Source organism: Eulemur rufifrons, chromosome 3 (genome assembly GCF_041146395.1).
Source record: "Eulemur rufifrons isolate Redbay chromosome 3, OSU_ERuf_1, whole genome shotgun sequence".
NCBI lineage: Eukaryota > Metazoa > Chordata > Mammalia > Primates > Lemuridae > Eulemur > Eulemur rufifrons.
In genome coordinates this window covers 8,837,276-8,852,482 of record NC_090985.1, presented here as the reverse complement: position 1 = coordinate 8,852,482, position 15,207 = coordinate 8,837,276, and the positions used below count along the sequence as shown (strand labels likewise).

Sequence of the window (15,207 nt, the reverse complement as noted above, 5' to 3'; positions counted from 1 at the left end):
AGACAGTGCTCAGACAGGCGTTCTGGAAGGGGTTTGCTGGAGCCTTGGCCGTGGCTTTACAAAACATTCATTCAGAAATAGCTGCAAGGGAGTTGGCTGCACCCTCAGTGGTTTGTAGGTGCTGGGGAGCCTTCCTGAGAACTCTGAAGCTTGAGGGAATCAGGTAATGCTTTCTTCTAGACAGCAGTAATGCTACTAGGGAAATCTGGGGGCGAAGGAGCCAGTAACGTGGGATACAAGTGAGGCACAGTTGCAAACATCCCTAGCTGAGATCAGCTGATGGATTGGGGGTGGGAGGCCGGTGCACAGCATCTGTCTGCAATTTTCCTGATGCGATTATACTCTTCTCCCAAGTGACTGCCGTTTCTGTGTGTAGTAAATTTCTCAAACCCAATCCAAATACTTTATTATTATACTGTATATATTATGTATCATTATAGCACAGATGCATTGTTTTTTATTTCCAGCATATTATACCAAAATCTCCAGAAAAATCTGTACAGTTTGATGCAGATGAGGAAATGCAGATGAATTTGCTCATATTTATGCAGAATCTAAAATTGTTATTTCAGCCTCGATTACACCACTTCCTCTTGGTTATCTGAAAATTGCCCAGGAATAAATTTGCTGATTTTCTTTTCATTTATACCCATTATGCAAGCCCACTTTCTTATAGTTCAGAGGCAGAAGGGTACAAAATAAGAAGGCGAGATTACCCTTTGCAAAGAAACATGAGTTTGTAATATTGCAAAATTGGATTGTTTCATGAGAAAGGCGCCAATGACACAGAATGCTTTCTTTGGGGGAAGGGGAAAGCCTTATTCTCTTATTTATTTTCTGTGCCTCGACTGTATTCCATTGGTGTATAATAAACTTTTACTATTCAGCACGGTGAGTAGTTTCAGTTAGAGAGTTGGTAGAGGGCCTGGTGCCGCAATGTTCAATACAGTAGCCATGAGCCGCATGAGGCTTTTGAGTAACGAAAGCTGGTTAGTCCAAATTGAGATGTGCTGCAAGTGTCAAATACACACCCGACTTCTGACGACTCAGTCCAAAAAAAAAAAAATAAAATGTCTTATCATTTTTCATATGATTACATATTGAAATGGTAATATTTCAGATCTATTGGGTTAAACAAAATTTATTAAAATTAATTTCACTTTTTCAAAGTGTGGCTGCTAGAAAAAATAAAATTACTCATGTGGCTCGCACTGTATCTCTGTTGGACCCTGAGAGGTTTGCTACTCAGAAGGGTGATTCGTCAATTTTGGTAGCACCTGGGAGCTGGGTAGAAATGTCAAGTCTCAGGAACCACCCCAGACTCACTGGGACAGAATCCGCATTTCAACAAGCTGTTCAGAGGATTTTCATGCATGTTGCAGTTTGAGAAGCATTGTTTCAGTGGAGGAAAATTTCCATTTTTAATAAAAGGCCCCAATTCTTTCAGTTCCAATAAATACCTATTGGGTTCCCATGGGAAAACTGGGAGCTCTTCAAGGAACAGGGTCTCTTTCTGAAAGTCCTTGGTAGCCTCAGTGTTTGGCATGGCCTTTGGCACATGGAAGGTGATGCTCAGTAAATGCTGAGTAAGTGAATAGGCACATAATCCTGCCTGCCACCTCGTGGATGAAGGCTTTTCTGGTGGGCATATAAAGTGAAAGATTCTGATGGGTGACCGCCACAGAGGGCAAATCATTTAAAGCGATGTCTCTACCATGACATCACTTGGGTGCCTGAAGCACAGAGCAATATACTGTTGACATATGTTAGAAACCTAACTGGTCTCCCCATATGGACATTGAAAACATTACTCTGGCTGTGGTATGGAAAATTATCTGAAATGCAACAAAAGTGCAAATTCATTCGTGGTTCCTGGTACATGGTATCCTCCTCCTCACACACTCGAGTCTGTGCCCACTTAAATTCTATTTCATTAACTGGTCAAATTTCCTCAATCCAGGGAGGTCTTTGCTCAAATCTCAACTCCTTGAAGAGCCCTCTTTTCTAAAATGATGACCTCACCTCCTCTTCTGCCATTCTCCCTTGCCTGCCTCTGTTTGATTTTTCTTCACGGTAATTACATGATGCTATTATTTGCCTTCCCCACTAGAAGGTAAATCCCTTGTTGGCTGGGGCTTCGACTCTTTCATTCTTATAGATTCAGTCCCTATTATAGTGTGTTAACTAAAAAAAAAATTAATTAACGAGGTTTATACTTTGGAAAAAGGAGAGCTTTATTTCTCATAAAGAGTAGCCACCTGCTGGGTGGCCATTCCAACAGGTTGGGAAGCAGAGCCTTGGCGAGAATCCAGGCTCATGTGCTTCAAAGATGACAAAAGGCAACAGGATTTTATACTGAGTCTGGTGGTCAAATATACATATTTAACAAACTATAGGAGGAGTCATGAATATTTATGAAGTGAAATCATATGCATGTAATTGTGCTTTCTCTCTCCCATCCCATCATAGCTGGGAACTCAGTTTTAAGGTGTTTCCGGGGTCCTCTTGGCTGAGAGGGGTCCATGTGGTTAGCAGAGGGCATAGGATTTCATTTTCAGTTCACAAGTGCTTGGTATATCACAACAGCTCAATACATATTCTGTGAGTGAATGAATGAAAAATGAGTGAATATCTTGTAACATAACTGGACACGGAGGAGTTAATTTCGGGAGCTCATTACGGTTAATTACACCCATCTACTCAGCAAGCGTTTTCTGAGTAATCCCCATGTACACAATGGAGAAATAAGGTACAGGAGGCAGGCAGGGTGGTGGAAGAGACCAAATCTGAAAATGGATTGCAAGGTCACATGGTGAGTTGGATACAGGTGCGTGGATGATGTGCTGTGGGACCCAGGAGAAGGGAGCTATTCTCTCTGCCTAGGGGAGTCAAGAAAAGCTTCAGGGTGGAAAACAATAAGAGTTTGCTGGGCAGAGGAAGTGGGGATGAACAGAAAGGACATGGTGTGTTTTGGGAACAGTAAAGAGCAGAGTGAAGAATATTTGGCTCAGAGATGACAGGAAATGAGAGTAGACAGTTGGGCTGGGGACAGCTGGTGTGGGGGGGCAGCTATCAATGAGGAGACTTAGAGTGCAGACTCTCCTACAGCATTATGTGGGAGGTTATGCAGTCTGATTTGGGTCTTTATGCTTGTTTTTAGAGCACTTGGACTGCTGTGTGGCTGGTGAGGAAGAGGTTGTAGGCGGGCAGTGATGAACAGGAGAGATGTTTGAGAGAGGAGGAAAGAGAGAGGGTGACGACTTGGAGGTCATGGGCATTCGTGGGAAATACATTTTACTTTAAAATTTTCTTCCCTGCTGTGTGTATTACTTATAATTTGGGAAGAAGCTTAAAAGATTTAGGGAAAATATTTATAGGCAGCCAGTAGGGTGACCATGATCCTTCAGTCAATCTCCATAGCTCATAGCTCATCAGCTACAAAGAGCTTATGGTCAGCCTTTGCCTCCATGGCTTTCTCCCTTCTGTCCCCAAGAACCCCCCCCCCCGCCCCGTGAGGTGGGTGTGTGCATCAGAATCTCTTTTTCTCCCCCTCTGCCAATGCCTGATTGCCCCCTGCCCCCAGTTTTTGGTGAAATCTAAGCAAACTCTTTATCAAAAGAAGTCAGAGCTTCTTAGGCTCCTTGTCATTTGGGGTAACAGAGATCGTACTTCAGGCTTTGGGAGAAAGGCAGAGTTCAGAGTTTTAGGAGGGCCAGGTCTGGGGCCACTTCTTGCCACTGGAGGAGGGTAGAGATGAAGATGAGTGATTTCTGGGGAACCTAGGATTTTACCTGAGCATTGACAGCAACCATGAAGGCACACAGTTTGAAAACTATTAATACAATCTTGTCAATCTCTTATTCTCATGGTAATAGGTCTTTAAAATGAAATATCCAATTTCAAATCAAAAGTGTAGTTGATTATATCTCAAACAAGAAGCAGTACAATTAACCAAAGTATGCGCCTAAACTATCGGCACAATTTTGCCATCTTTACAGTAGATTGCTTATGCCAGCTGCAAAGAAGCCTGGAGAGCAGTGGTGATGAAATCTCTAAAGGCGTTTTCCACAGCTTGTTGAGAATTGAATATTTTTCCTTGGAAGAAGTGGTCCACAGCCTGGAAGCAGTGGCATTCAGTTGGTGCAAGGTCTGGTGAATACGTGGATGACAGACAGTTTCCAAGTCCAGCTTCTGTAGTTTGAGCAGCTTTATTTTTTACAACATGTGGTCTTGCAAGAGGATTGGCCTGTCTCTACTGAACAATGTTGGCTGCTTAATAGCAAGCATCCTCATCATTTCATCCAGTTGGTTGCAGTAGACATCACTGTAATTGACTGAGCAGGTTTCATGAAGCTGTAGTGGATAATACCAGCAGTGGACCAGCAAACAGACACCGGTAGCTTTTTGTTGATGAATATTCAATTTTGGACTGCGTTTTGGCACTTCATCTTTATCCAACCATTGTGCCAAACACTTGAGATTGTCAGAAAGAATCCATTTTTCATCACAACTAACAATATGGTGTAGAAATGGTTTGCCTTTATGTTGTGACAGCCAAGAAAGGCAAGCTTTGAGAAGATTTCTCCTCTGATGCTCATTTAATTCACACAGAACCCACCTATCCAGCTTCCTTACCTTGCCAATTTGTTTCAAGTGGTCCAGTATTATTGGAATAGTAATGTCAAACCTTGCTGCTTATTCATGCATAGGTTGAGATGGATTCACTTCCACTACAGCTTTCAGCTCATCATTATCCACCTTGGTCTCAGATCACCCATGTGGCTCCTTTTCAAGGTTAAAATCACCAGAATGGGCCTTCTCAAACCATCAATGTACTGTGCATTTATTAGCCACATCCTTCTCAAACACTTTGTTGATATTTCGAGCTGTCTGTGCTGCATTGGTTCCATGACAGAATTCCCATTCAAAGATAACACAAATTTTTGACTTAAACATGGTTTCACAAAAATTACTCTAAAAAAAAATTTAAAAGATAATCACAAGCCAAGATGTACGTTTGAAAGAAGAGGATGTTCCTTCACAAACAAACAAAACCAAAAAACAAGAAGAGTCAAAGTGAAATGTCAGAGAAATCAACTCTCAAACTTAGTACTTAAGGAAATTGGACATTTCATACCTAATAACTTAACATATGGGTCAGAAGGATCACTGTTTAAGAGTTTGTAAAAGAGGGCACGGGAGCCAACAGACCTTGCTCCTCTGGGAAGGAACTGTGCCCCAGCAGGAGAGCTCCCGCCCACACTTGATTGTTGAGGAGCTGATTATTAGCAGTGATTACCCACACTCTGTTATTTTCTTCTGCTGCCTCCAGACTTTTGACCACTTCTCCCTTATTAGCATTTGTGTCTAAATATTAGACAAAGAGAAAAGAGAGATGAAGCTCCACATAATTTTGCTTCCTTTTAGCAGCTCTATTAAAAGAATTCAGAAGAATATAATAGAGTTAAAAGGGATTGAAACCATTGGCTAAAAAGTTTGATTTTCATCTATAATATTTCACATCGCCATCGATAATCATTGAATTTAGTGCTACAAAGAACTGAGAGAGCCTTAGTTTATAGGTCAGGGACTGAGATTTCAAAAGATTTTAATTTTCCCAAATCCATTCAATTAATAAGAGGCAGAGCCAAACCTCAGACTCAAGTCTTCTGATTCATAATTTATATAGTACTTGTTTTTCCCTCAGAATATCATGTTTTGTCTCAATGGGATTTATTTCAGCCTTCCTCTTAAATATATACACACAGAATAATACATTATAAAATGAATACTGGATTTTGATTCGGAACACCTAAGTTTTTCTCTTGCTTTCTCTTCCTTCCAGTCTTATAAACAAGAGAGTGATACTTGTCTTGCCTACTTCACAGATTCACTTCCAGTACTGAAGGAATAATGTAGGTTAAGGTGCCTTCTCAGCTGCAAGGTGCTATCGAAATGTCATGAGTATGATTACATACAATCCTACACATGTTGTCAGAGCAGGCCAAAATTATCTGTTAATCCATCAGATATCTATCAGTTGTAATAACATTGCATGGATTTAAAGGACTCTTTTTATTCCATAGCATTGAGGAAATTCTGCCTAAGACATTAGAAATGTCTCAGGATTAAGTAATGTAACCTTTGGAGAGAAAGAAATACTTCATTATTTGCAGGTGTTAGGATTTTTCTCCCTGGAAATATCAAAAGAATCAACAGAAAAGATAACAACAACAACAACAACAAAAAAAAAGAATGTAAGAAAGTTTAAGAACTTGGAACTGCCAATGAAAGCTTTCTTCCTTTTTAAAAAAAAAAAAACATGTAAAAAGAACACATACAACAGAAAAACAAAAATACACATTTCTATTTCTGCAAAACGAAGAGACAAATTTCTAGATTCTTTTAAGGGCTGTTAAAAGCAGCCAAGTTCTTGCAGGATTTCAGTGGAAGAAACATGGAGAGAAGTGGAGAATGGAGAGTTCATCAGCAGATGTGAGGTGTTTCCATGCCCAGCAAAAATATGTTTCAAAACTGATGGTAAAATGAGTCCATTTTCAGACAAACAAAAAGTGAGTGTTCATGGCTTAGTAGATCCACAATGAAAGAAATATGAAAGGGTGATTTTTAGGCAGTAGAAAAGTGAAACTTGATGGAAGTTTGCAGATGGAGTAAGGAATGAAGAGTAATTAAAAGGTAAATATGTGGTTTAATCTAAATTGATATTGACCTTATAACACAGTAAATATAAATGTCTTATGGATATTAAGATGTATATTGGGAACTAAAATATAGTAAATTCTATAAGTCAAAGATACATTTTGTAATCTCTAAGGTAACTGACTAAAGAAGAATAAAACAATATACAACTATTAAGCTAATAGAGGGAAAAAATACCCGATGAATCAGTTAAGGTAAGATAAGAAAAAGAATTGACCATACAATAGTTAGGACAAATGGGGAACAAATAATAAAATGATAGCATTAAAACCATATAAATCATTAATTACATCAAATGCAAATTGACCAAATGCTCCAATAAAAAGAAAATTAAAGAATATTAGAGTAAATAAAATAAAATATTCAACCATATGGTGCATCAAGAGACAAATACTTCTTGAAAATTTATGGAAAGATTGAAAGTAAAGGGATGAAAAAGATATATATTTTAAATACTAACCAAAAGAAAGCCAGCATAGCCATATTACAACAGACAAAGGAGACTTTATTCCTGGTAGCCCTAAACTGGAAAAACTCAAATGTGTATCAACAAATAAAAGGATAAACAAATTGTGGCACAGCCATTGCTATGTGGCACACTGGACTATAACTTGGTGATTAGAAGAAACAAATTATGGATTCATTCAACAACATGGATGACTCTCAAAAGCATTAGGCTAAGTTAAAGAGGCCAGACAGAAAGGTTATATATTGTATAATCCAATTATTGTGAAAGTCCAGAAAAGAAAACACTGTAGTGGAAAAAAGCAGATCAGTGGTTGTCGGAGGCTGGGGTGGGGTGAAGGGATTGCCAGCAGAGGGGAATGAAGGGAATTTGGCGAATGATATTGATGTTTTATATGAGGATCACATGACACTGTATACATGTGTCAAAATTCATTGAATTGTAACATTAAAATTGGTAAAAATTTATTTTATGTAAATTATACCGCAATAAAACTAATAAAAAAGATGGAAGTATCTTTTCATATTGATAGGGAAAGATCTCCAATATATATTGGTAAATAAAAAATGTGCAGTGAATAAAAATGTGCATAGTATGCTCCCTTTTGTGGGAAACATTAGTATAATATGCCCTGCATAGGCATACACATTTTCCCACCGCACCTCTTTTCACAAGAATTTTCTCTTTCACTGCCACTTCCTTTTCCACTCCTGTTCCTGTCTCCTCCCTTCCTCACCTCGTTTCCCTTCAATCAGGTTTTCATGCATTCTCTCCTAGGTTTGCTGGTCTTCGTGTTAGCTGACCTCACCTTGAATTCACCATCTGCTATCTTGGCCGTTCTTTCACCCTTCAATCCCGTTCTCTAACTCTTCAGCTTCAACAAGAAGCCCCGTCCCATCACAGCTTTGCATAACGATTTTGCATGGTCCTTCCACAGCTTACAAGATTATTCTCCACCTCCTTAGCGTGTGCTACCAAGGCCTGTAGAAGCAGGTCCAAACTTAGCTCTGTAGCTTCACTTCCCCTCTTGCCTTCCAAATAGCTAGTGCTTCAGTCATGTAAAATCACTTCGCTCTCCCTCAGGTATTATGTACTTTATGACCTTAGTAGCTTGCAAATAGATCTATAATACTTAGGCTTTTCTACTGCTTCCCGCCTTTCTTTTCTTTACCTGGAAAACACACAAACTGGACGCACTAAATTGAAAAATGAAAATTCATTTTTTTAATCTTCCTTACCTGTGGTGTCCTATTTGAAAACTCATTGCTTTTATGAACATTGACATATGATTATTATTTGCTGAAGAGGCAAACATGCCAGATAGGGATAAAGAAGACATAAAAATTACTCAGATGACCTCTACTTGCAAACGCATCTCTATGTAAAGATACCTTTGAATAAATGTCACAACTACACACAAATGGGATACTTCTATGATGCAACTCTCTTTTCTTTTTTTCACTCATCATTATGTCACAGATATTTCTTATATCAACAGAAAAAGACCTAGGTGTCATTTTTAATGGCTGCATAATATTCTGTTTCATGTGTCACTTCCTTAACTAGTTTCCAGTCAATGCACATTTAAGTCATTCTCAGTTGCTTGCGTTAGTATAAATAATGTGTTAATGAGTATTCCACTGTGCTTGCTTGTGCAAATATTTGACAAATGTCCCTGATCACATTGGATCATAATTATCTGTATGCCTGTCTTTCCCACAGACTATTATTAGTTCCCCAAGGGCAAAAACCATTATTTCTCTTGGAATCTGTAGAACCCTGTAGAGTGGCAGTGGGAACTTAATATATAGTGTTGAAAGAAAAAAGGAATAAATGAATGGATGTTTATATAGTTGGGTACACATGTATATCATCACATATGTCTTCAGTTTTTACTCAACTTTTCATTGGCCTAAAGGCCTGATATATCTTAGGTATTATTCAATGCCCTACTTGTTCCTAATATCTCTTTACAGATGTCATTACTCCTGACATAAATTCAATAGGTAGATTTAAGAATTAGGATGTGGCCAAACCATGACTCCTCCATAGATTGTGGTGGTCTCTGGAAGAGATATTATAAATTCCAGAAAAAAAAATACAAATACCTGACAGTTTCTGCCTGGCCCTAAGCAGAAATGAGTTACTAAGACTGAAATTGTCAATTACAAGAAAAAACACATGCCTGTGAGTTGCATACTATTTACAGCTGTTGTCCATTATGGGTTCTCTGGAGTACCATTTGCTGCTATAACTGAATGGTTCCATAAGTTTAACTCACCAATATGACTGCAAAATTGTCTTAAATCACAGAGGGGAAGAGAGGAAAACCAACTAAAAATGGATAAAATGCTGCTTATGTCTTCATGAGAATCCACAATTTTCCCCATTTGCTTCTTCAGGATGCCAGAAGAGCCTGTTAGGTCTTGTGGTGTATTACAATATAGCAGATATGAACCTGACTCTCCAAAGGAAAGAAACACACTGTTACAGCTTGCATTTGTCTTACTGACTAATGCACTGCATTGTACTGGGCACATTAGGCAATGGAAGCCAACTGGCCCAGACAATGAGAGTGTTCAGTTAGTGTCAAAATTTACAAGCACTTAAGCTATTTTTTTATTTCTTCTTGCTAGGCTGGAAGCACTTACTATTGTTGTCCAATATACTGCAAATGAACATAGTTCAAAAATCACAAAGAGATTGATATGGAATTATAGAACCGAAAATAGGATACTGATTGGGTACAAATTCATCAAGCCTCTTTATTTCTAAACAAGCTTTTCATTGGCATGCCAACACAGCTTGCTTTGGAAGAGTGAAATTGACTGTGAGCAAATGATATAGTGGCAAAGTTGACCTCCAGTTAATTTCAATTGCGCTCAGCTGGCTAACTGTATATCTCTTTCCCCCAACATGCTATTTAGAAAGTTTCAGTTACTGAGCCATTAGTCTTACAGGCAGAACACCTAATCTGCTATGAACTAAATATTTGTGTCCCCCTAAAATTCATGTTGAAATCTTAATCCCCAAAATGATGTTATTAGAAGGTGGGGACATTGAGATTTGATTAGGTCATGAGGGTGGGGCCCTCATAAATGGGATCAGTGCTCTTATAAAAGAGGCCCGAGGGAGCTCAGTTGTTCCTTCCACATGTCAGGACACAGTAAAAGGCAGCCAACTAAGAGCCAGAAAGTGGGCCCACATGAGACACACGATCTCCTGGCACCTTTATTGTGGATTTCTCAGCCTCCAAAACTGTATGAAATAAATTTCTGTTGATTGTGATCCACCCAGTCTATGGTGTTCTGTTAGAGCAGCCCCAGCAGACTAAGACAAATCCATTGCTCAGTCTCTTCAAGAACTTCCATAACTCATCTCATGTTGAAAAGGGTGGGGCTGGAATTTGAACCCTGGCAATGTGGCTCATAAGGTTGTTCTCTAATTCACTACATCATGCTATCTCTGATCAGGCGAATGTATTATCCACAAAAATTTCAGAGTTCTTTTTCTAAAGCACAGTCTTTGGCATATCTTTCCCTTGGTGAAAGACCATCATTGACTCCCCATTTAAAAAAAAAAAATAGTGGTTCTCAACTCTTCTTTTCTGAAACATATTAATATATGTCAAATATCATTCTTATTACAACTCACTCTTTCACTCTGTTCTCTTCAATCTAGAAAGCACACATGAATGCCTGTCGTTCAAGGTAATATTTTTATAGGGATGACTTTAAACCTGATCTTATATTCACATGTTAGACTTGAAGGTAACAGGATGTAACAGAAACATGATTACAATGGCCTAGCCAAATAGTCGTTTATGGTTCTCAAATATCCAGAAGTCTTGAAGAAGCCAGTGAAGGTGTGGTGTAGCTGCTTACGGAATCTGTTAAAAACCCTGGCTCTTTCTAAAATTTATGGTCACTATTCTTAGCATGTGATTTTGATTTTCAAGTTGGTTTTCTCACATGAAGATATCACATCTAGGTGCAGGTGCAAACAAGAAAGGCAAAAGACAAGACATGAAAACTAAGTAGGCATTTGCCAGGTGAAACTGTCTCCTTTAATTAGTTTTCCATTAAAGACTAGCCCTCTGCTCACATTTATCTCTCACTGGGCACAACCAGGTTAAATGTCATTTCTACCTACAAGAGGATCCATGAAGCTGAGTATTTTAATCTAGACAAATTCCTTCTCCCACAAAATCAGGACTCTGCTAATAAGAAAGAAGAGAAGGGGTGTTGGGCAAGCTACCAGCATTTTATGCCATGTGTAGAATATCATGAGCAAACATTCACTCTTTCATTGGTATTGATTCTGTGATAGTCTCCGTTACTGGTCACAGGACAGAGAGATGCTTACTCCATGGTTGAGAACAGGATAAAGTCCAAATCCCTAAATGAAACACATAAGAAGGGATCCTACCAGTTTGACATCAGCCTGCTTTTCTAAATTTGTATTCCACCATCTCTAACTCTTCGCTTCAGCAACACATAACTTTATTTTTGAATGCATTGGCTTCTCCTCTGTGCTTCTTGCATGTGTCATTTTCTTTGCATAGAAGGCCCTTTTCACCTTCCCTATCAGGTAAATAACACTTATTCTGCAAGACCCAGTTCAAATACCAATTATGTCTCTTGAAATGTCCTTACTTCTCTCAGATCTATTTTTTTCACATGTGCCTTATATACACCTCCATTAGCTCACTTGTCATTATTTGCTTACATATTTGTCACTACTGACAAATGCTATGGCCTCTTGGAGAACAAGGACTCTAATGTATTCAACTTGTTCTACTTAGTGCTTTCCGTAGTTACTGAAATATGCTCAAGATACCTGCTTCAGGGAAAACATAGCTGAATTTTATCTCCAATGTGTAGATGACTCACAAGGAACTGAAGTGACCTGTTCTCACCATAGTTAGTAAAAATGCACTGATTTACACTCCTTAAATCTAGACCTCAGTGGATTAATGGCTGCCAGCAGAAATATGGAAGAGAAAGATAGTGTGGGGATTTTTTGGTTTTAGTTGATGATAATACAATTCAGTAATTTAAAAGTTTATTTCCTTATCTTCTATCACTTGTTCTTTAGTTTTGTAATTGAGAATTATTCAGTTTTTTTCTTTCTTTGTGCACAATTTGAGATGCAGTTTGTGCCCTCAAAAAGGCTGTTACTTAGATTCCACATGTAAGTGAGATCGTGCAGTGTTTGTGCTTTTGTGTCTGGCTTATTTCTCTCTGTAATGTCCTCCTGGATCATCTGTGTTGCTGTAAATGACAAGATTTCATTCTGTTTTATGGTTGAATAGGACTCTATCTATCTATCTATCTCACATCTCACATGTTCTTCTTGGCCCATTCATCTGTAGATGGGCATTTAGGTTGATTCCACATCTTGCCTATTGGGAATAACATGGGAGTTTCAAGAAACAGGATCAAGGTGTCTGCGATAAATATGGGAGTGCAGATATCTCCTCAATATACTGATTTTATTTCTTTTGGGTAAATACTGAGTAGTGGGATTGCTGGATCATATTATTTGAGGAACTTCCATATTGAGTAGAATGGTGGTTACCCGAGGTTAGGGAGTACAGGGGGAGGGAGGAACAGCAAAGGTACAAAGTTACAGTTAGGAGGAATAAGTTCTGGTGTTCTATTAATGTTACCAGTAGGGCGAGTATAGCAGACAACAAATGCAGTGTACATTTCAATATAGCTATAAGAGAAGATTTTGAATGTTATCATATAAAAAATGATAAATGTTTAAAGTGATAGATACGGTAATTACCTTGACTTGATCATTATACAATGTATATATGCATTGAAACATCACATTGTATGCCACAGTATACATTAAATAATAAAATAATAAAAAGGCTACTGTTTAAAGGAAGAAAAAGCATATTTTGACTCAGTGATTTGAATGATGTAGAAAGAAATTACTAGTTTATTAACCTTTAGGCTTAGTGGTTGGGGTATTTATACTTAGCAAATATTTAGTACTTGTTATTAGAGTAAGTTTAGGAGCAATAAGGAATTGGATGAGGATACAAAAGAAAAGATAATCAGAAAAAAAAACCCCACAAAATTGGACAAGGGGTTATAGTAGACACGGTGAATTCCTGGTGTGATACCATATCCTTCTCCTTCCTTCCTTGAGTGTATGGAGAACAGACATCACTAATCAATCAAAACACATTTTCTGCCTCAGCCCAGACATGGCCTCAGAATACATCTCTTAAGCCTTGAGCTTTAGCTTTATACTCTCTGGAGTCTTGCAGACCAGGGAGGCAGGTGGAAAATGGGTAAATGTAGGTCAGATATGTATAAGAAACAATCAACTTACTTAGAACTTCATGCCAGTCAGGTGTACATCTGGTCCCCCAGAGACTATCTTAATGGCAATGGGAAGTGTATTTAGGTTTAATTGTCTCATGTCCCTTTTTCTACAGGACGTCGTCCATATCAGGTGATCACTGCCCGAGTTCACCCAGGAGAGAGCAATTCCAGTTGGGTCATGAAGGGGGCTTTGGAGTTCCTGGTCAGCAGTGATCCTGTGGCGAGGCTCTTGAGGGAGAACTTCATTTTCAAGATCATTCCCATGCTCAACCCAGATGGTGTCATCAACGGCAAGTATGTGAGCGCCTGGCCCAACCTAGCCTGCATTTATGTTGCCATAGTGACACTTTGGCATTTCACCCAGTGGGCATGATTGGAGAGGCCTTGGTATTCTAGCAAGAATAAATTCTCTCGAGCTCCTGTTGTCTGGTACAAATAACAGTGTATTTTCCATATTTATTGATGCAAGTCTCACGGTTTCTTTGAATAGAAAGTTAAAGAATCATAGGAAATTAATGCCAGAGGAAATAATCTAGTCCAGCACTCTACTTTTATAAAGGAGGAAATTGGCATCCAGGGTAATCAAATAACTTGCCCAAGTCACCTGGTGGGTTAGTGGCAAAATCAGGGCTCAAACTGTGATGTCTTCACAGTTAAGACCAATGCTTATATTTACTTATTAATATTGACTACAGAGAAATCTTGATTATCAATTATATTTTACTGGATTCTGGATACAGCTATAATAAGAGTGTCACCCTGGCTAAATGGAATGTTGGCTAAAAATGAGACAGTTGGGGTAGTTCTTCTCTTTAACCGGTTTCTACATGTCCCTTTGGAATGTATGATGGGAAAAAAGATGCCTGTGTCTGGTGAGGTCTTTTGGAAAGGGTGAGCATTCTCAGAGTTTGGGAGCTGAGGCTCAGATGTCAGATGAGGCACCCAAGGTTACATGGCCTGTGGGTGGGAGAGGCAGGATTAACATTGACAAACAGTTGTTTCAAACTTTGTGGACAAAAAACAAAGCCCCTTCCTATGGTAATAAATGATTCCTTTTTCCTATAGAAACAGACATTGTATCTTTTGGGGAAGAAAAAAAAAAAAAACCAGAATACAAGTTAAAGTGAAAATATTAAAAGAAAAAATAATTTGAAAAGCTACAAATGAAAAATGCATTTACAATTTAAAAAATCAGTATTAAAGAAGTAAAAACACAAGTTTAGAAAACTGAGGAAATAGAACAATATTAAACTGGTGAAATGTATGAGATGATAAAATGAGAAAGATAAAGAAATGCTAAAAAGCAAAAAAAAAAACTTCAAAGAGATTAAAGTGACTTAAATAAATAAGAATGATTTTAGAAAGATGAAATTGTAATTATTTCTTTGAGGAAGAAATTAAATGTTAAACAGCTGAGAATAGACTAGCTTCAAAGGCTAAGCACAAAACAAAGATAAGTTAAAAAGGCTAAAAATATAAAGATGATAAAATATAAAAAGAGGAACAGCATAAATTTCAAATGATGAAATATGGTAAACTACGCTAAATGAAAGCAAATCAAAGCTACAGACTGCAAGAATAAAATTTTAATAGACACACACATGCAAAAAAAGGAGAGATAAGTGAGGCACCCATGTGTTCCTAACAGGTCAGGTTGCTCTAGCTCAGCAGTTCCCA

The 15,207-nt window shown here is 38.3% G+C and overlaps 1 protein-coding gene across 1 annotated transcript in view; it reads left to right on the top strand.

The window, feature by feature from the left end:
* The window catches only part of AGBL1 (AGBL carboxypeptidase 1), a 439,634-nt gene that overhangs the window by 193,258 nt on the left and 231,169 nt on the right, over positions 1-15,207 (top strand). Inside the window, 1 exon segment of the mRNA XM_069465752.1 lies at positions 13,644-13,824. Within this exon segment, the coding sequence (XP_069321853.1) occupies positions 13,644-13,824 (181 nt within the window).